Source organism: Diospyros lotus, chromosome 4 (assembly GCF_014633365.1).
Source record: "Diospyros lotus cultivar Yz01 chromosome 4, ASM1463336v1, whole genome shotgun sequence".
Classification (NCBI taxonomy): Eukaryota; Viridiplantae; Streptophyta; class Magnoliopsida; order Ericales; family Ebenaceae; genus Diospyros; species Diospyros lotus.
The window spans coordinates 5,301,216-5,323,884 of record NC_068341.1 but is presented as its reverse complement, the minus strand read 5'-3'; the positions used below and the strand labels follow the sequence as shown (position 1 = coordinate 5,323,884).

At 42.3% G+C, this 22,669-nt stretch overlaps 1 protein-coding gene across 2 annotated transcripts; it reads left to right on the top strand.

Annotated features, from left to right (window-relative positions):
• On the top strand, positions 1-22,538 carry LOC127800295 (probable serine/threonine-protein kinase At1g54610). Of its 2 annotated transcripts, none has more exons than XM_052334823.1 (8): positions 1-322; positions 673-1,120; positions 1,246-1,530; positions 1,635-1,952; positions 2,428-2,655; positions 18,375-18,475; positions 20,878-20,995; positions 21,897-22,538. In XM_052334823.1, the coding sequence occupies exons 2-8, from the start codon at positions 734-736 to the stop codon at positions 22,191-22,193; spliced, it is 1,734 nt and encodes a 577-aa protein (XP_052190783.1). In that variant the 5' UTR covers positions 1-322; positions 673-733; the 3' UTR covers positions 22,194-22,538. The 2 variants fall into 2 exon arrangements, with proteins under 2 accessions (XP_052190783.1, XP_052190782.1); XM_052334822.1 differs by having other exon boundaries at positions 21,894-22,538.
• Positions 22,539-22,669: the final 131 nt, after the last annotated feature.

The window sequence follows — 22,669 nt, the reverse complement described above, 5'->3', positions numbered from 1 at the left end:
AAAGCATATTGGGAACGAAAGCTCCAGATCATGTAGAGAGAGAAAGCATGGCACAGTAGAGAGAGAGAGAGAGAGAGAGAGAGAGTGTGGTAGGAAGGAAAAAAAAGAAAGCAAGAGAGAAAACGAGAGAAAATATGTTGACTTGGCCGCCATTATGGTGCTGCGTGTAATTCGCCAGTGAAACTTCTTCGAGTCAAAAAAATCCATTTCTACAGCCATTTTATATGCGGAGTGAGTGAGTGAGTGAGAAAGCAGAGCAGAAAGAGATCGAAGCACTGTTTCTCAATCTGCATTTTCCATGCAAATCTTCAATCAGCTACAAGTAGGTTTACTCTCTCTTTTTTACCTTGAGTGGAGCTCAGCTTTGCAACTTTAGCATCCGATCTCTCAATCACGAAACTATAGACACAAGAAAAGGGGGAAAAAGCACAAATAAAGACTGTTTTATGCCACTGCGTGTTACCTTTTTTTCTTGGCTTTGTTGTAGCTCATTTTTGACTGTCATAAATTGTGGGGCTAAGCCGGAAATGATTGCTGCTTGTACTTTCTTAGGCAAAAAGCTAGGGTTCTTGAATTAGCGTATATTCGTTGTCTTAATCAATCAAAGGGCATTGGTAGATTAAGCGTTTCTGTGAAGATTTGCGTAGTTTGATCTGGTTTTCTTGAATGCAGGCGAAGATTGTGGAATGTGATGAGAAATGAGGGTTGGGGTTAGGGTTTGGGTAGATGAGAAATGGGTTGTGTGTTTGGTAGGGAGATTTCGGCGTCTGGCCAGTCTAGCTCGGAGGCTGTGGTGGTAGAGAAGGGGAGAGAGAAGGAGAGGCAGAGGGATTTGGCAGCACCGTCCGGAAGGAGAGAGAAAATTAGTGTTGCAAAGGCTGAGAGGGCCGTAGAGCTTCAGAATGGTGGAGATCAGAAGGAGGAGCAGAAGGATGGGAGCACAAGGCCACGGGGGGAGCGAAGGAGGTCGAGGCCGAATCCAAGGCTAAGTAACCCGCCTAAGCACGTGCAAGGTGAGCAAGTGGCTGCCGGGTGGCCATCTTGGCTCTCAGATGTGGCTGGTGAGGCCATCAATGGGTGGACACCTCGGCGAGCTGACACTTTTGAGAAACTGGACAAGGTAAAGTGGTTTGTTAATTTACAGAAAAAAAAGAAGTGGTTTGTTAATTTGATTTCTAGATTTTGTATGATTGTGGGGTTTATTATCTTATTGTTTGTTGCTTGATTTTTTAATTTTGCGATTAGATTGGTCAAGGTACATACAGCAATGTGTACAAAGCTAGAGATGCTATGACTGGAAAAATTGTTGCTTTGAAAAAAGTTCGATTTGACAATTTGGAGCCAGAGAGTGTGAAATTTATGGCTAGAGAGATCTTGATTCTGCGTCGTTTGGATCACCCCAATGTAATAAAATTGCAAGGTTTAGTGACGTCAAGGATGTCTTGTAGTTTGTACCTCGTGTTTGACTATATGGAACATGACTTGGCTGGACTTGCTGCAAGCCCTGTAATCAAGTTTACGGAGTCTCAGGTTAGCTTGTATTTGTTTACTTTTTGCTAGTTCTTGAAGGTTAAACCTTGATTATAAGTTTGAAGCATGATTGTTCCCATCTGTTGTCCCCATGGATGTGGTAGGTCAAGTGCTACATGCATCAGCTGTTGTCAGGGCTTGAACATTGTCACAACCGCCATGTGCTGCATCGTGACATTAAAGGTTCAAACCTTCTTATTGACAATGGAGGGGTTCTTAAGATTGCCGATTTTGGGTTGGCCTCATTTTTTGACCCTAATCACAAGCAGCCAATGACTAGTCGTGTGGTTACTCTATGGTATCGGCCCCCAGAGCTTCTCCTTGGAGCCACTGATTATGGTGTAGGAGTGGACCTCTGGAGTGCTGGTTGCATTCTTGCTGAGTTATTGGCTGGGAAGCCAATCATGCCTGGTCGAACAGAGGTAACTTGCAAACTATTTTTCTTTGTTCCTGAGTAAAACTGATACATTTTTTGTAGTTCTTTCAAATCTAATTAATTGGGCTGACAATGTGCACTGCGATACTTTTTGACTGCCTAGTTGATTTTTTTTTTAACCCGAGCAATTCACTGTTCTACTCCCGGTTTATAATTTAATAAAACTGTTGGAAAATAGCAATTTGTCTTGAAGATTTGATAAGTTAATGATTTCAAAGTGTCTTCTATATGCTCTATATCCATCTGTTTTGATTTTGTTTCCTTATATAATCTAACAAATTTGTATCTGGAACTTTGAATGGTTCTACAGTTACAGCTAAAACTTTTATTTAGCAGTTAAAAAGGAGAGTAATTCCATGGTTTTCTTAGCATTCTAACCATTTCTGTTTCCATGGCAACTGGACTTTGTGAGCCCTATTACCTTTTTGATGGAAATTAATTCAGATTGTTTGTTTACTTAGGTAGAGCAGCTGCATAAAATATTCAAGTTATGTGGTTCTCCTTCTGAAGAATACTGGAAGAAGTCGAAGCTGCCACATGCAACCATATTTAAACCCCAACAATCTTACAAAAGATGCATAGCGGAGACATTTAAAGATTTTCCACCTTCATCACTGCCATTGATTGAGACTCTTCTTGCAATTGACCCCACTGAACGCCAAACTGCCACAGCTGCATTGAGGAGTGAAGTGAGCCTTTATATAATGAGAAAATATTAACTGTTCTCTTGCCTCTCTATACTTCCTCTGCTTGCAGTATTTGCTCTTGTTTCTCCTGCTTTAAACTAGTTTATGGCCAAAAACTTACTTTTGAGGTGAATTTTTCATTTTAACCACTTATAATGTAGACAACTACACAATGTGTTAGTTCAAACTGAATTTAGCCACAAAAAGGTTCAGTGAAATTAAAATCATACATTTTTAAGACATGAGTAGGAAGTTACAATTAGGACCTAGTGGGATTTAAGGCTCGTTGATTAGGAAGTCCCAATTTGGAATGAGGATAAGGTGCCCGTTAGTCCTTACAATAACAACTTCCCAATCACAAATCGTAATCCTACTAGGAGGACTTGGCAAGAAATTGAAGGTAAATCCACATATTCAAGGCATTGAACTTAATCATTTGCTGATGCCTATTCTGCATAATAATTTGTGAAATTGTTGCTTGTGTTAGGGCCTCACTGATAAAACTGAACATTAAGTTCTAAAATTGGTATTAAGTTTTTGGTGCTGAAATATTTGCGTCATCATAATTAACTGTGTAGAGAAAGATAAAACAAGTTGAGAAAACTGTAGATTCTTGCTTGATTTATTCTCTAGTAGTATAGGGTATTTATTTACAACAACTAAGTTATCTCCTACATTCTAGAAACATATTTGAATATGCTATGAAGGTAAAATACAACAACAAGAATTTAAAAAACTGTTGAGATATCTTGAATTAACTACTGCCTTCCACCACTCTATATTGGTAGAAGAATCATTCACATCGCCATATCCACCATCTTGGTTTGTTTCATTCAAATACTGGAATGTCCATCTCAGCATTGGAGTATAGTGTGGATTCATCCTCTTGTTAATGATTTTGGCACCCATTTTGGCCGCTCTTGTGTTTCTATAGGATTAGGAGTATGTTGTCTACCTCTAGATCCAACAAGAATCGGAGCCGTGTTAGATCTCAGAGGGAAATCCACTAGTAAACTCACGTTGATTAGTCCTAAGAACATACTCGGGACAATGCTCAATTGTTGGCCAAATTCGGTAAATTCTTCTTTGAGGCTCGATACATCTTCTTGAACACCGGTAATCTCAGCTCAGACACTTTTCTCCAATGATAGCATCGCCTCTTGAGTGGCCAAATTTTCTACCCTACCATGGCCCATCTCCTCCTATGTCTGGTGAAGGCTTAGCTCCATTGTCTCCAATCAATCCTCTAGTGCTTTTGATTTTGGCAAAGCCCAATCTCCATCACATCCAATCGTGTTTCCAACTACTTTATTCTAGTTCCTTCCGCCATCCCTTCACTTCTATTGATCACGCCTTAGATTAAAAACGACTTCCAATCTCCAATTACCGGATCTAATAGCGATTGTGATAAGTTTTGACTGTTCAGATTCGTTTCTTACCGATCTCATGCTCTTTGTTGCAAGGCTGGGAATCGCCTCGCTTTAGTTCGTTGCCGAGTTCCCTAGATAAGAATTGCCTATTGTCTCCTACATGGATTAACTCTATTCACTCCACTTGAAGCTCATACTACCTAAAATTGATCGGCTCAGTTGTTCGATCAATTCTATGACTGCTTCTAGGAATGCCTACTGCGACTCGATCAATTTCGCAATCAATCATTGATATGTGTTGCCACCTATTGTGGATGGGCAATCCATAATTCCAAGTCTATCACTATGAATTGCTGTAACGCGTCAAACTTTTCTATGTTGCAAAGAAAGGCTAGGAACCGCCTCACTCTAATACCAATCATCAAATCCTCAGATTTAACAAACAATAAGAAAAAGGGAGAATGTTCAAGAGACAGAGATAACATAAAAGTGGAGGGAAAGGATTCATGTCCTTCACATCATGATTCCCATCCTCTAGCTATGGCTTTTTTATAGCCCCGCAATGCATCTATCTGGAATGTACTGTAAGCACCCCCGCCCGGATATCCCAACCACCCGGTCTATCCGAACGAGTGCGCTCACAGAAGGGAAGAGGAATAGACAAAAGACAGAAATGCCCTGGCATGCATAAATAAGAAATTTAACAGCGGAAGCAAAACGGTAAACATGCATGCCCACAAGCACCCCGCTGATACAGCGGTCATGAAGTATATAAAAATACATATAGACCCTGTGCCAACAATAGGAGGTACAAATGACAACCTGGCACAGTCAAAAATAAAAGACAGCGACTCTAGCAAAACATCAGAGATGACGGGGGCAGCTAACTGTACACCTTACCAACGCGGCCGGCTGCTAAATGGAACGATCCTCGCTCTCGGCCTTTGCTTTATCCTTACCTGGAATGATGGAAAGCAAGGTGAGTCGCAAGACTCAGCAAGTTTATAAGAAATGAAAGGCTATAAATAAAAGAAGAGACCATCCCAAACACAGCCCCACAAGTACACACAAGTCATGAGACGCTACAACACAACAGTGCAGTATAGTGAAAGCACATACCGGTCCTTGGGGTCCACACAAGACACCTGGCACCCAAGTCCCATACCAACCTGCCGCTGCCCTGGAAGGCAACAATATCCTCAACAAACCTGTGCGCACTGTCCCGGGGCGGTACTCCCGTCACTCGTATCCACGTCGGTACTCCCGACAACCGAGCCATAGGCTCCCTCGGAACGGTACTCCCGTCCGAGAACTAAATACTATCAGTAGCCATGCAATGCACATAAAATGCAATGGCGTAGTGAGCATCAACGTGATACCAGGCGCCCATACATCCAAGCATCAGGCCATGCTCCGCCCATATAGTAAGCCACACACGATGCATATGCCCGTGCTGGATGCATTATAATCAAGCTAAAATGCCCGTGACCAAGCATAACCAAATCATGTTAATCCCAACATGCAGCCCGTACCCATGTGCACATCAAGCCATGCAACGAGAATAAAATATAAGCAGGCATGCTATAATCACATAACGGCTAAGCAAGTTAGCAGTGCTTGGCACCGGTCAACGGTCAGTGGGTAGGAGAGACTCGCCGGCGGCCTAAGGTAGACCGTACGACAGTCACTCCGCCACCGAACCGTCGATCCCAGCCCCCACTGCACAACCGCTCCAGCTAGAAAATAACCAAAAATCCAATTAATACCCGAACCGCTAAGAACCTAGCCCCGGGTGAGTACGGCATCATTCCCAACAGGCAGGGGGGTGGCACAAACCCCCGTAGGCAACCAACGAATAAAACCCACGAGATCCATTTAATAAATTAAATCTTAAACTAATCGTTTAAAAACTTCATAATTAATTAATAGCCAAAACAAATGAAGAGAGGCCCAATAAATCGCCAACGAAAGAAACGACGAGATAGGTAAGAAGAACTTGCCTTATCAGAGATATCCTTAGGCTCGTTGGGTCCAAAAGCAATAAAAATTATACAAACTGCAATATCCCAATTATTTGCCAAAATTAATAAAATTGGACGCAAAACGAAATTCTGACCGTACAGAATATTAATTACTAGCTGCTCTACATACCTGGATAATTAAATCTGGAATTAAACGCAATTTAATCTGAATTTTTCAGCCCCAAAATCTCACAATTTCTCCCGTGCGCGCGCTGGTTTTTCTCTAAAATTGCTACTGTTTCTATGCTCAAAATCACGCCCGAAATCGGGCTTAAATGCGGCCAAAAATAAGCGGAGGAGACGCGGCCACGTGGCAGCGCGCAGGCCAGCCACTGGGAGGCCACCGCCTCACCGAAACGACGTCGTTTCGGACGTCCAGTGGCTGATTAAAATCAGCCAAAAATCCCCCCCCGCACGCAGCCCCCGCGACTCGAAGCCGCGTCCACCGCCTGGCAGCCTCGCGCGCGACCGCTCGCGCCCGCATGTGTCTTCAACCTATATGTGACTTATATTATATTTAAGGTGATTTTGAGCCCTTTTCTGCAACACACGCCAGCACCTGAAACTTTCCGTTAATTGCACTAACGCCCACTTAATTAATTACATTAACTCCCGAAATTTCTGAAAATCCCATTATTGAATTTCTTTTAATTTTCCTATAATTCCAGAAATTCCTAAAACAAATTAATTAATTATTTTAATTTCTTATTTCCTTAAAATCACATAAGTAAATTTTATTAAATCACAACAAATTATTTTAATATTTCTTTTAATTTAAATTACCCCAAAATTAAATTAAATTGGCATTTACGGGGCGTTACAAATCCTCCCCCCCTTAAAAGAATTTCGTCCCCGAAATTCGTACCTGGCTAGGCAAACAACTGAGGATGAAGTCGCCTCATGTCCTCCTCTAGCTCCCAAGTAGCCTCCTCAGGGGTATGCCGCTGCCACTGGACCTTTACATAGGGAATCGTGCGGCTACGGAGCACTTTTTCTTTTCGATCCACGATGCTGGTAGGCAACTCGATGTACGACGCGTCCTCTTGCACCACAAGCGGATGATAATCAATGACATGCCCGGGATCTGCCACATACTTGCGGAGCATCGAAACATGAAAGACATCATGTACATGGGCTAACTGAGGGGGTAAAGCTAATCGGTATGCCAACGATCCGACTCGCTCCAATATCTCGAACGGTCCCACATAGCGAGGACTCAACTTGCCAGATACTCCGAAGCGTCGAACACCCCTCATCGGCATAACTCGAAGGAAAACATGATCACCCACATCAAACTCCAAATCTCGGCGTCGTCTATCAGCATAACTCTTCTGACGATCCTGAGCTGCCTTCATCCTAGCCCGAATCAACTGGATCTTTTCTGTCGTCTGCTCCACCAACTCCGGTCCAAGTAACGCTCGCTCCCCAGTCTCGGTCCAGCAAAGCGGTGACCTACACGGCCGCCCATATAATGCCTCAAATAGTGCCATCCCAATGCTGGCCTGGAAGCTATTATTGTAAGCAAACTCCACCAACGACAAATGGTCATCCCAGCTCCCATGAAAGTCCAGTACACAGGCGCGGAGCATATCCTCCAAAGTCCGAATGGTCCGCTCCGACTGCCCGTCAGTCTGAGGATGGAAGACTGTACTGAAAGTCAGCTGGGTCCCCATAGCACTCTGCAACGCCTCCCAAAATCGTGAGGTAAACCGAGGATCCCTGTCTGACACAATACTAGCTGGGACTCCGTGCAGTCTCACCACCTCATCAATGTAAAGCTTGGCCAGTCGATGAATCGGATAGGTCTTCTTGACAGGTAAGAAGTGCGCTGATTTAGTCAACCGATCGATAATCACCCATATCGAATCATACCCCCGGCTGGATCGTGGCAATCCTGAGACAAAATCCATAGCTATGCGTTCCCACTTCCACTCCGGCACAGATAAAGGTCGTAACAATCCTGCAGGCCTCTGGTGCTCAGCCTTAACCTGCTGGCACACTAAACATCGCGATACAAATTCTGCTACGCTCCTCTTCATGCCGCTCCACCAATACTGACGCCGTAAGCCCTGATACATCTTCGTCGCTCCAGGATGGATAGTATAGGGAGAACGATGAGCTTCCTTTAGGATCCTCTGCCTGATATCACCGTCACTCGGCACACAAATCCGCCCATGGAATAATAGCAAACCATCATCCCTCTGGCTGTACCCCAATGGGCCAAATCTCTCCATATCAGCCATAATCTCACCAAGCTCCACATCCTGTCGCTGTCGATCGCGAATCTGACCCTCTAGATCTGAATGGATACTCATGGCAGCACAATAGAGTGTAGGATTGTCTGGTGCCACAGAGATAGTAAGATCGCTCATCTGCTCCAGTAAGAACCACTCCTGCACCATCATAGCTGCAACTGATGCTCCACGGCGACTCAGTGCATCTGCTACCACATTGGCTTTACCTGGGTGATAGAGGATCTCGCAATCATAGTCCTTAAGCAGCTCCAACCAACGGCGTTGTCTCATATTAAGTTCCTTCTGAGAAAATAAATACTTGAGACTCTTGTGATCTGTATATATCTGGACTCTCTCACCATAAAGATAATGCCTCCAAATCTTCAAGGCAAACACGACAGCCGCCAACTCCAGATCATGTGTGGGATAATTCTCTTCGTGCCTCTTCAACTGTCTGGATGCATAAGCATTCACCCGGCCGTCCTGCATCAAAACACATCCCAACCCTGCATACGAGGCATCACTATATACAGTAAATAACTCACCACACCTGGGTATCGTCAGTACTGGCGCTGAAGTCAAACGCCGCTTCAACTCCTGGAAAGACCTCTCACAAGACTCGTCCCAAATAAATCTGACGCCTTTCCTTGTCAACTTCGTCAGGGGCGATGCAAGCCGTGCAAAACCTTCTATGAATCGTCGATAGTACCCGGCAAGGCCAAGAAAACTCCGTATCTCTGTCACTGTCATTGGTCTCGGCCAATCCATCACGGCTTTAGTCTTCTCTGGGTCTACTGAGATACCCTCTCCTGAGACCACATGTCCTAAGAATACCACTCGGGTCTGCCAAAACTCACATTTCGAAAACTTGGCATATAACTGCTCCTCTCTGAGCTTCTGTAGAACCACGCTCAGATGCGCCTCGTGTGTCTCAGGGCTCGGTGAGTAAATTAGGATGTCGTCAATGAAAACTATGACAAAAGAATCCAAATATTCCTTGAATACCCTATTCATCAGATCCATAAATATTGCAGGTGCATTGGTCAGCCCAAACGGCATGACCACAAATTCATAATGGCCGTAACGCGTGCGAAATGCGGTCTTTGCAATATCCTCATCTCTGACTCGCACCTGATGATAACCTGACCGCAAATCTATCTTGGAAAACATCGATGCACCACGCAACTGATCCAGTAAATCATCCACACGGGGTAGGGGATACTTGTTCTTGATTGTTACCTGATTAAGCTGTCGGTAATCTATACAAAGTCGCATAGACCTGTCCTTCTTGCGCACAAATAATACTGGGGCCCCCCATGGCGATGTGCTCGGCCGAATAAAACCTTTCTCCAAAAGATCTTGCAATTGCACCTTGAGTTCTTTCAGTTCATTGGCAGCCATACGGTAAGGAGTCTTGGAAATAGGCTGCGTACCTGGCATCAGATCGACCGCAAAATCAATCTCTCGGTGCGGTGGTAGTCCCGGCAACTCATCTGGGAACACATCTGGAAAGTCTCGCACCACAAGATAGGCAGCCAACTCCTTCTTCTCCCCCGCTATCACGGTCACGAACGCAAAGTAGGCTTCACACCCACGTCGAATAAGTCTCTCGGCGTGCATAACCGATATCATCGGTGTAGTCACCACTGGCTTCACACCCCGGTATGTAACAACTGGTCTCCCCGGATGCTCAAATGATATTACCTTCCGACGACAATCAACCCGAGCATAGTGCCGAGAGAGCCAATCCATACCCAACAGTAAGTCAAAATCCTGGATCGCCAAAACAACAAGATCCCCCACAAATACCTGGTCGTAAATCCCTATCTCGCAATCCCTGACCATCTCACTCCCCAACAACACCGTCCCTCCCGGTGTCGAAATAGATAAATCATATGGTAAGGGGTTACACGGGATTGGGATCTTATGCAACAAATTGGGTGCTATGAAAGAGTGGGTGGAACCTGTATCAAATAGGGCACGTACGTCATGGCCATAGAGAGAAAGTATACCTTGCACTATATCACTGCTCTCAGCTGCCTCGGCCGCTGACACTGCAAATGCCTGTCCCTGCATCTGAACTCTCTCTGTAGGTCTCGGGCGCTGTGCTGCTGGAAGAGGTAATAGTGCTCCTGCACCCTGCGTCCTAGGTGCAGACTGTCTCTGAACTGGTCTGGGCCCCACACCTCCAGTCCGTGGCCCTCCACTCTGTGCTGGCTGGGTGCACCTGTTCGCTCGGTGGCCCCTCTGTCCACAGCGAAAACAAATAATCTCCTGCCCTGTGGCCGGTGTAGCTGGTGGGGCTGGTGTAGTCGGTCTAGGCGCCTGTGGACAGTTTCTCTTCAAATGCCCCGGCTGACCACAGCGATAACATACATCTCGACGTACCTCCCGACACTGCCCCTGGTGTCTCTGCCCGCACTGCCGGCACTGTGGAAATCCCGAACTCTGGCTGCCTGCATCCCACTTCCTCTTCTTACCGCTGCTCCCTGCACCCTTCAAGACTAACTGCTCTGCTCGGGCCTCCAGTCGATCCCTCTCCACCGCGTGGGCTCGCTGAACAGCCGTAGGGAAGTCAGGGGCCTCAATACCAGCCATGGCATGACGGATCTCTGGTCGTAACCCCCTCTGAAACTTGCTAACTCGACGCGACTCAGGGATCACTAACTCAGGAGCATAACGAGATAATGCCACGAACTCAGTCTCATACTGTGTAACTGTCTTACTGCCCTGCTGTAACTCAATGAACTCAAACACCTTCTGCTCTCTGATCCAAGCCGGTACATAGGTCTCATTGAATGCCTCGACGAACTGTGCCCATGACGGACCTCCATCGCCATATCTCTGTCTGGTGGTCTCCCACCACCGCTCGGCGTCACCTCGTAACAAGAAAGTCCCCAGCCGAACTCTGTGGGCCTCTGCACAGTCTATGGATCTCAAATGCTTCTCCACCGCTAGTAACCAATCCTCAGCCACCGTCGCATCAGCGCCTCCACTAAACTCTGGTGGTCGCAAGGCCATAAAATCTCTAAGCACTGTAGCACCTGAACCGTCCCCTGCTCCCGACGTACCTGAATGCGACGCCTGGGCCGTAGCGGTCCTATCATCATGTCTGCGCTCCTGTCGCAACTGAGATGCTGCCAGTACATCTACAGCTCGTAAAATACCCGCTAATGTCTCCTGCATATCTGGTGGCCCTGGCTGTCTCTGCTCTCCCGCACCTGTAGCCTGAACCTCCGGAGTAGGGACAAGGTGTCCTCTACCTCGTGCCGACGGTCTACCACGACCTCGCCCACGTCGTGCGTCCATGATACCTAGACAACCCAATTTAATTAGAACGCATTTCGAAATAACAGACACGTCCTAACACTCTAACTCTACCTAACAGCCTTGGTGTACAGTTACTTGTCCCCCAAAGTGACTTAATGACGCTCTGATACCAACATTGTAAGCACCCCCGCCCGGATATCCCAACCACCCGGTCTATCCGAACGAGTGCGCTCACAGAAGGGAAGAGGAATAGACAAAAGACAGAAATGCCCTGGCATGCATAAATAAGAAATTTAACAGCGGAAGCAAAACGGTAAACATGCATGCCCACAAGCACCCCGCTGATACAGCGGTCATGAAGTATATAAAAATACATACAGACCCTGTGCCAACAATAGGAGGTACAAATGACAACCTGGCACAGTCAAAAATAAAAGACAGCGACTCTAGCAAAACATCAGAGATGACGGGGGCAGCTAACTGTACACCTTACCAACGCGGCCGGCTGCTAAATGGAACGATCCTCGCTCTCGGCCTTTGCTTTACCCTTACCTGGAATGATGGAAAGCAAGGTGAGTCGCAAGACTCAGCAAGTTTATAAGAAATGAAAGGCTATAAATAAAAGAAGAGACCATCCCAAACACAGCCCCACAAGTACACACAAGTCATGAGACGCTACAACACAACAGTGCAGTATAGTGAAAGCACATACCGGTCCTTGGGGCCCACACAAGACACCTGGCACCCAAGTCCCATACCAACCTGCCGCTGCCCTGGAAGGCAACAATATCCTCAACAAACCTGTGCGCACTGTCCCGGGGCGGTACTCCCGTCACTCGTATCCACGTCGGTACTCCCGACAACCGAGCCATAGGCTCCCTCGGAACGGTACTCCCGTCCGAGAACTAAATACTATCAGTAGCCATGCAATGCACATAAAATGCAATGGCGTAGTGAGCATCAACGTGATACCAGGCGCCCATACATCCAAGCATCAGGCCATGCTCCGCCCATATAGTAAGCCACACACGATGCATATGCCCGTGCTGGATGCATTATAATCAAGCTAAAATGCCCGTGACCAAGCATAACCAAATCATGTTAATCCCAACATGCAGCCCGTACCCATGTGCACATCAAGCCATGCAACGAGAATAAAATATAAGCAGGCATGCTATAATCACATAACGGCTAAGCAAGTTAGCAGTGCTTGGCACCGGTCAACGGTCAGTGGGTAGGAGAGACTCGCCGGCGGCCTAAGGTAGACCGTACGACAGTCACTCCGCCACCGAACCGTCGATCCCAGCCCCCACTGCACAACCGCTCCAGCTAGAAAATAACCAAAAATCCAATTAATACCCGAACCGCTAAGAACCTAGCCCCGGGTGAGTACGGCATCATTCCCAACAGGCAGGGGGGTGGCACAAACCCCCGTAGGCAACCAACGAATAAAACCCACGAGATCCATTTAATAAATTAAATCTTAAACTAATCGTTTAAAAACTTCATAATTAATTAATAGCCAAAACAAATGAAGAGAGGCCCAATAAATCGCCAACGAAAGAAACGACGAGATAGGTAAGAAGAACTTGCCTTATCAGAGATATCCTTAGGCTCGTTGGGTCCAAAAGCAATAAAAATTATACAAACTGCAATATCCCAATTATTTGCCAAAATTAATAAAATTGGACGCAAAACGAAATTCTGACCGTACAGAATATTAATTACTAGCTGCTCTACATACCTGGATAATTAAATCTGGAGTTAAACGCAATTTAATCTGAATTTTTCAGCCCCAAAATCTCACAATTTCTCCCGTGCGCGCGCTGGTTTTTCTCTAAAATTGCTACTGTTTCTATGCTCAAAATCACGCCCGAAATCGGGCTTAAATGCGGCCAAAAATAAGCGGAGGAGACGCGGCCACGTGGCAGCGCGCAGGCCAGCCACTGGGAGGCCACCGCCTCACCGAAACGACGTCGTTTCGGACGTCCAGTGGCTGATTAAAATCAGCCAAAAATCCCCCCCCGCACGCAGCCCCCGCGACTCGAAGCCGCGTCCACCGCCTGGCAGCCTCGCGCGCGACCGCTCGCGCCCGCATGTGTCTTCAACCTATATGTGACTTATATTATATTTAAGGTGATTTTGAGCCCTTTTCTGCAACACACGCCAGCACCTGAAACTTTCCGTTAATTGCACTAACGCCCACTTAATTAATTACATTAACTCCCGAAATTTCTGAAAATCCCATTATTGAATTTCTTTTAATTTTCCTATAATTCCAGAAATTCCTAAAACAAATTAATTAATTATTTTAATTTCTTATTTCCTTAAAATCACATAAGTAAATTTTATTAAATCACAACAAATTATTTTAATATTTCTTTTAATTTAAATTACCCCAAAATTAAATTAAATTGGCATTTACGGGGCGTTACATGTACAATCCAGTAAAGCATAACTACTTTAACAACTAAGTACAAGCAACAAGTATAAAAGAAAAAAACACAATTACTGCCTTACCCCTTGAAACGTGACAGGCTTATCATGGTCAGTTGTTGCGGGCAAAGGAAGGAGAAAAGCAACTTCATCTTCCAAAGTGGAATAGTGCTCCCCTTGAAGATGAAGATTGAGAGAAGGGAAAAATGGTTGATCTTCATGAAAGGAGACATTAAGGGAGATAAAGAATTTTTGAGAAGGGGGATGATAACACCTGTAATCCTTTTTTGTGTTAGAATAACCAAGAAATAGGCATTTAAGCACTCTAAAGTCAAGTTTAGTGTGATTGATTTTGTGGATATGGACAAAAGTGGTGCACCCAAAGACCTTGAGAGGTAAATCAGTCAAATATGGTAGATGAGGGTAGGAAACAGAGAGTTTTTGAAGGGGAGTTTGTTGGTCAAGGATCCAAGATGGGGTTCGGTTGATAAGTTGTGTAGGTAGTTAAGATTGCTTCCCCCAAAAAAATTAGATGGAACATGGGTGTCAAATTGAAGGGCTCGAGTCACATTTAAAAGGTGACGGTTCTTCCTCTTAGCAACCCTATTTTGCTAAGGAGTGTCAACACAAGAGGACTCATGAATTATTCCATGGGATTGAAAGAACTAGTGTAGGGTATGATTAAAATATTCCTTGCCATCGTCTGTTTGAATACGCTTTATTTGAACTCCAAATTGTGTATGAATGAGTTGAAAGAAATGTTGAAAGATCTTTGAAATTTTAACCTTTTTTTTCAACAAAAATTGCTAGGTAACCCGATTATAGTTATCAATAAAAATAATGAACCACTTAGCCCCATTTAGATTAGAGACTTTGGAAGGACCCCATACATTGCAATGAATTAAATCAAAAGGAGCTGAAGTTTTAATTGATGAAGATGGAAAAAATATACGATGGTGTTTAGCAAGCTCACACACTTCACAATGAAAATAAGAACTAGAGACATTTAGGAATAAAGAAGGAAATAGAACTTTAAGAGAACCAAAACTGAGATGACCTAAACATCTATGGCGAAGCCAAATGTCAAACAATTTAGGTGATTTTCCTTGTGTTTTAGCAGGCTATTCCTTAGAAACAACAAGAGCCTGCACATCATCAAGAAGATACAACCCATTCTTTACTTTAGCAGCTCCAATCTTCTTCCTCGATATCCAATTCGAAAATACACAATGGTTATCAGAAAAAGTAATAATGTAGTCTAGATCTTTGGTTAGTTTAGCAATAGAAATGAGATTAGTAGTGAGTTTTGGTACATGAAGGACATTAGTTAAATGAAGAGGTGCCAAAGTGATATGGCCTTCACCAGCAAGTCAGAGAAGATCCATTGGCAACAGTGATTTTGTGATGTCCTGAACTTGGTTTATGAGAAATAAATGAAGTAGATTCATGGGTCATATGGTCAATAACACCAGCATCAAGTACCCAACAGTTAGGTGGAGATGTTCCAGAAGCATTAAAAGAGGAAGAAATAGGACACTTACCATTTCAGGCAAATGAACAAGAACTAGAGGACTTGGAGAGTGTGTCAAGGAGACCTTTTAGTCGTTCAATCTCTTCCTTGATATCAATTTCGATGAGGAAGTTTGCTCTGGCTGAGAGCTGTCTTGATTAGTGAGATTAGCCCGGCCATTAGGAATTCCTTTAAAGCCTCCCAATCTGTTGAGTACTTGTTCTTTTAATGAAGTTTGAAACAATTTTCTTTTGTATGTCTTGGTTTGTTGCAGTAGCTGCACCATAAGCTATCTTTTTTGGGCTTAGATCTTGGTTTAGCTATAGCTGGAATGGTCTTGCTTACTATCATAGCAAATCGAACAAGTGTTGGTGGATCAAGCATGACAGAGCATCATGCCTCTTCTCCTCGAACAATAGAGAATACCTCTACAACAAGAGGCATAGGATCCTTTCCCAAAATCTACACTCTTACTTGGCCATACTCTAGGTTAAGACTAGCAAGAAAATCAAAGATTCAATCTCTCTCCACAAATGCTTATTGTGTTGTAGTATCTTTAGGGAAGATCATTGTCATATTCTGGTAAAGATTGATCTCAGACCAAATACCAGCAAGTGTGTTGTAATAATCAGTCACTGTCATCCTTCCATGCTTCATAACAGCAGCCTTGGTCCGAAACTCGTAGATAACTATTGCATCTTGCTTTATGGAATAGATTTTGCAAAGTGTCTCCCAAATGTCATGGGCAGAAGATAGAAACATGCAATTTCTACTTATTTCAGCTAGCATGGAGTTCCAAAGCCATGGCATAATCATGGCATCTTCTTCATCCCATGCCCCAAACCTTGGATCAATATAACTAGGACCCTTACCAGTTAGGTGAGACAGTTTTCCACGTCCTTTCAGATAGGTAGAGACTACTTGGGACCGTTGGAGATAATTCTTTCCACAGAGTCAATAAGCTGAATTGATAGAATGAAGATCACTATGAGAGCTAGGTGCATGTTCAGTAGGTTGAAGATCACCTGAGAAATCAGTGGGTTGATCCTCTGATGGAAGATCAGAAGGATTTGTGGTGACTGCATTAGAAACTGTAGACATGATAGTGGCAATATCGCTAAATAGATGTAGCAATGAAGATTGAAAAAAAGGAGAGAGTTGAGGGTAGCGGTTGAACAACAATGAAGGCTGTAACAACACACAAAAAGCTCTCCTAAAGATGGCTGCGGAAAAAGTAGGGTTCCCAGAAAGGAGACTCTGATACCATGTAGAGAAAAATGAAACAAGCTGAACAAACTGTAGATTCTTACTTGATTTATTCTTGAGCAGTATAGGATATTTATACACAACTAGGTTATCTCCTACATTCTAGGAATATATTTGAATATGTTTTGAAGATAAAATATGACAACAATAATTTAAAAAATTGCTGAGATATCTTAGATTATTCTGCTACCTTTATCCATTTATTCTTGGAGTTTTCTAATCTCCAAATCACCTTATCCTTTCATCGCCTATTTTTCTGGCCATAAGATTAGGAGAACAATCAATCTGTTTTAGGCCCATTTTGGTTAATTTTTAGATTTAAGTGCTAAATGATTGCACACCAGTTATTCTGAAATCATTGAACGTTTTTCTGTTTTGAGTGTGTATTGGTATCAAACACCCCCTTTCTGCTTTGCCACCCTGTGAAAAGACATGCCACATTCTACTCGGGTCTGGTTATCAATTATAAGTTAAAAGTTTGCATTGACTGCACAATTATTCTTTAATGAACTGCATAATCTTTCTTTTATCAATTTTATAGTATTTCCTTTTTGATGGTCTCTCTGAAATGTTTCTGTATTTATTTATCCATGAAAAAAAAGAAGCATTAATTTGGTGGTTGAGCCTGCAGAATACTGCTAGCCTCATTGTGACTATTCAACATCAACCAAGGCTAGGCTTTTTCCTTTGGCTTTTCTGGTATCATTAGTACTGGTAGTTTATGAGCTGGAGTATCCACAAGTTTTATGCTTCCTTTATGACTTCTCAAGGGCTTTGTAGTGGTCAGTATGTCATAGTTTAAAGGGGATTGAGGATCAGACATCAACATTATTTTGGATATGGGTGATTGGATCAACCATCTTGCATCAGCTTATGGAGGACAGAGTGATTTACTTGTGGCACTTAATCTTATTGGCTTTAGTAATATATCAACGTGCATTAATTCCAAAAATATTGCTTTTGCAATTAAGCAATCCCCTCCATAAACGAAAACCAATTAAGACACCTCTCCTGATTTTTCTCAGATTCAATTGTCTAATAATGGCCCCTCCTTTTCTGGACCACTATGCTAGTGCAGTTTTAGCTTTTCCTGCTGTCTGTGATTGATATATTGTTTATGCAACAATGTTGTCCTGATGATATGCATCTTTTACATTTAACCTATGAGTTGCAAATGAAGAGAGTTGTTTGTTTATGAAAGAATGCACCTTGACATGCTAGCTAGTTTGGCTAAAAGTGTTTTGCCACATGATGGAATTGCCATGAAATGCTTTCCATGGCCGAACTTTATTCCAATGTGGTACTAACTTTATGCTATAAAGGGCTGTAGGTATGCTGGTGGATATAATTGTAATATTTCTATTCTGGGCTCCTTTTTTTCCTGCTGCAGTATAGTTCTTTTTGGCTGGTTCAGGAATTAGATGGATTTTATCATCAACGTTATATCTAGGAAAGGTAGTACATATAGATTTAAATAATGGATGTTCCCTTAGTACGTCAATTTTCAAGTTCTTAGCTGGCAACTGCTTCTTGTTTAACTCTTGTTCACTTCCATACAATGCTCACACAACATGTAATATTTTTCTCACTTTATATCCCCCTCCATTTTTGACAGTTCTTCACAACCAAGCCTTATGCTTGTGATCCTTCCAGCCTTCCAAAATATCCTCCTAGCAAGGAGATGGATGCCAAACTGCGGGATGAAGAAGCTAGAAGGTTTGTAGACGACCTTAATCCTTTTTGTTTTCCCCTTTTTGTAATCGGAAGGTTATAAAACAGTGCAGTGCTATCCATGTATCTCATGAATCGGAGAATTGAAAAAACCATCATGACTCAATCTCCCATTGGTAGCTTGCTGCAGAGGTCTTTGGTATGTTTCTTGACCTAGTGAACCCTAGGATAACTTAGCTAGTACTTTTTGGTGAGAAGTTGTGATGTTAGAAGTGATACCAAAGCTACCCTAGGATTACTATTGAGCAGGGGCAAGGCAAGAGAGTGTTTGAGATTGACTTAAGTCACATTCAGATACGAATATTTTGGCTGTCCTCAAGGGGCAGTTTGTCATGATCCAATCCCAAACTGGTAACCTACTAAGGAGGCTTTGGGCATATTCCTTTGTCGCATGAGCTCAAGAGTTAACTTCTCGCCTAACGCTTGGGTTAGGGCCCATGGTCTTACAAAATCACTGTCCTCTATGCATCTACACTTACCCCGATAAAGTTCAACAAAATTCAGAAACTGTTTCGATGATGAATCCACACGGTAGAGAGCCAACGGAAAAAAAAAAAAAAAAGAGAGAGATTATTTTTCAATCTTAAAATTGTCTCTATCCATCAAAACTCCCATTATGCTCTCATGAAATATATCTCAATGACATGTAAGACTGAAACCTCATTGCAGCAGGATCTGAGACATTGATAGGGAGCACTTACTCCGCACCAAACCAAGAATCAAATGGCCATAACTATGTTACGAGAAAATGCTAATACTCTAATGGTGTACAAATTGGTATAGGTTTTAGATACCAAGATAAATTTGGCAATCCTTTTATTTATTTATTTATTTATTTTTATTTTTTTTTTGGGGGGGGGGGGGGGGTTGTTGTTGGTGGGGTGGGGGATTCATTTCCTCAAAAGTTCTCATAGGAGGGAAACAGATCACATATGATAAAATGAAATATAGGGAGGGTGGAGTTTTTATGGGGAAAAAAATAAAGAAATTGGCTATTACATTTCAAGAAATCGGATTTTACTTTTTTTTTTTTCCTGGAAGACAAAAATAAATTAATAAAAGCAGTTCCTTTCAGTGCCAAATCCTGTAAAACAAGATTCTACTACTTAATGGAATAAATCATCTAGAAAACATGAAAAGGAGCCAAAACATGACAAATCTCCACTAACTCACCTAAGAAGGGAACTGAGAATATTTTTATTAAGGTAAGAAATAAAACTCCTACAATTCTCAAAAGCTCGTGTATCTCTCACACCAACGACTCCACATAATACAAAAAGGAATAGCATGTCAAATGTCTATTAAGTTCCAACTAAGGAAAACCCCATGCCAAGAATGTGAACCATCCAAAAAGCTGGATTTACCCACTGGACAACTTGAAAGAGTAAAAAATAAATAAAAGAAAACTCCAAACATAGTGCCAATTGGTCACAAAAGACTTATTTTTGATAGAATAGTTTTCGAATCATAGTTTCTAATAGTATGCTGTCTAAGTTGGTTCTTATTGTATCATGTTGAGTTGTTAACAATCATCTCGTCTAAAAGGTTTAGCTATTAGTTAGAGAGTTAATTTTTTTTTTATATTATCATTTTTACTCTCAACACGCTCTCTCACATGTGGTTAGACTTCACTACATAGCATTAGTCCAAGCACGTACAACAATTTAAATGTCAAGTTAGTAGCGAGGTTTAAACTTAGGATCTTTGCCTACTTTGGTACTATGTTGAATTGCTAATCAATATCTCATTTAAAAGCTTAACCTATTAAATAGAGGGTTAACACTTTATCTTTTATATTATAATTTTTACCCTCCAACATTTCACATTTTAGAACATGCTGGCATAATATCACCTTCTAGTAGAGGTCTAGAATTCTCTAGTCATTGGACAATGAAGGATGACATTTTAATTGTATATACCTATTGTTTGTACATGCAACATGAGTTGACATGAACCTGCTACATCCTCTACCAGATTGTGAATAGTAAGGATCTTGTCAAGCACCATTCCACCCCCCCCCCCCCCCAAAAAAAAAAAAAAAAAAAAACTTAGAAGGAACATTAGTAGGTTGTTCAGTTCTGGAAAACAGCCCCAGCTTTCCGAAAAACTAACCGAAGATGGAAATTAGACAACGTAAATACAAATTTTCTGAATAGAAAGTGGAAAACCAGATTTTCTAGTTTTCCAAAACTGAATTGAACTTGGAAAACTTCTAACATGAGTTTTCCAAATTTTCCTTGCCAATTTGAGATCTGGAAAATGCTGTTCTCCATGAAACTTTTTCCCAAATCATCACTATCTGTTTTTCTAACACAAGTTACATAAAAAAACCCTCCCTCTCTCTTTCTCTCTCCGATTGGGATCTAAGCTGAGCTTCATGTTTGTAGACTGAGAGCTGCTGGTAAAGTCCATGCTGATGGTGTGAAGAAAACCCGTACACGAGATAGAGCTGGAAGGGCAATTCCTGCTCCAGAAGCCAATGCAGAGCTGCAAGCCAATATTGATGTAAGTCAGATAATTGGCCTTTTTCAACAACCCTTTTTTTGTGCTTCAGTTCTTTAAATTCATCAACTTTGCTTCTGGAGGCTCCAAATGTTTAGTTTGTATGGATTAATCCACCCTATTATATGGCATTAAATTAACTACTTAGTTGAAGCTGTGGTTAACAAATTGTAAGGATCTCTTTCAGTCTTCCATTCATCATTATTGTCTGACATGAAAAGAAGCATATGCAACATGATAAGCTCATTAAATCACTTTAGTGACCACTATTGGTTTTAACATGTAATTGATTATTTAATTGAAGTTGGATTTAAAAACTACAAGGAATCATCCAGAGTGTCCAAGTCTTCATTGTTGTCTAGCATGAAAAATAGAAGCGTGCATGGCATAATGAAGCATGTAAATCACCATATTAATGACCATGTAAGTTTTCATAACCCACTAAATTTGGATCTTTTACCTGCCCCAAAAAGAAGAGGGAAAGAGGTAAAAGAAGGCGAACAACCACAGAAACATAGGAAGCCTAGTTAACCAAACATCTTCCATTTAGCAGTAGAAATGCTTATATTGTGGAAGCAATATTTCATTGCCTTCTAAGGGGTAGAGGTTTGATGGGATAGATATTCACTTAGGTTGAATAAAAAGACCAGAAATATTCTTGAACATATTTGCTGGCTTAGGTCTTGGTGAACTTTCCACCCCAACCCCATCTCTTAGCATGTACATAATTTCTCAGTGTCGCTGCAGAATTCAAAAAATAAGAAATTTTTTCTTGGTCCTAAAACAAATTTTGGTTTGTTACTGTTTTGTTTATCATGGAATGTTGTTTCTTTTAACAAAAGGCTTCTCTTGTTTGGCACTAATGATTGATTTACATGCCATGTCGTGTTTATTTGTGAAGCAGAGGCGACGTCTAATAACACATGCAAATGCCAAGAGCAGGAGTGAGAAATTCCCTCCTCCACACCAAGATGGAACACTTGGCTACCCGTTAGCTTCTTCACATCATATAGATCCAGCGTTTGATCCACCTGATGTTCCATTCAGTTCCATGAATTTCTCATATCCAAAAGCACCCATCCAAACTTGGTCTGGCCCCTTGGTGGACTCTGCTGCTGTTGGTGCTCCAAGAAGAAAGAAGTACAAGGATCATCAGAAGGATAAGAATTATGGACGGATCAAGGGAAAGGAAGGGATGTAATATAATCTTTCAGTTCTTTTACGGGTACAATTGGTGAATTCACACATGTTGCCGAACCAACACAGAAATACAAGCAGGAAACCTGTTAAATTTCATTGAGAGGTAAAAATTTCTTGTATGCCATTTTTCTTGTGCCTGTCCTATTTTTTGGATGGTGAGAAGCTTTTCTGAGTATTGTATATGCTGATTTTTTATCCCTTTATGTTGACGAACTCTATTTAGTTTGGGTCAAGTTGTAATAAATATGTTGGGAACCTTCGTTGCTCTCTCTTTTTTCTTAAAATTTTGTTTCCTGATACCCATGTACCAATATTCAAAAGTGAACATGTTCTTGCCATTCCTGTCTTTCTTTCTTCTGTTTTTTTTTTTTTTTTTTTTTTGGGTGATTTGCCGCATGGCCTGGGGGGGTGTCTATAAATCTTGGCAACCCAGTTGTGATTATGGCACGTTTCATGGCATAGTTGTTAATACCTTAT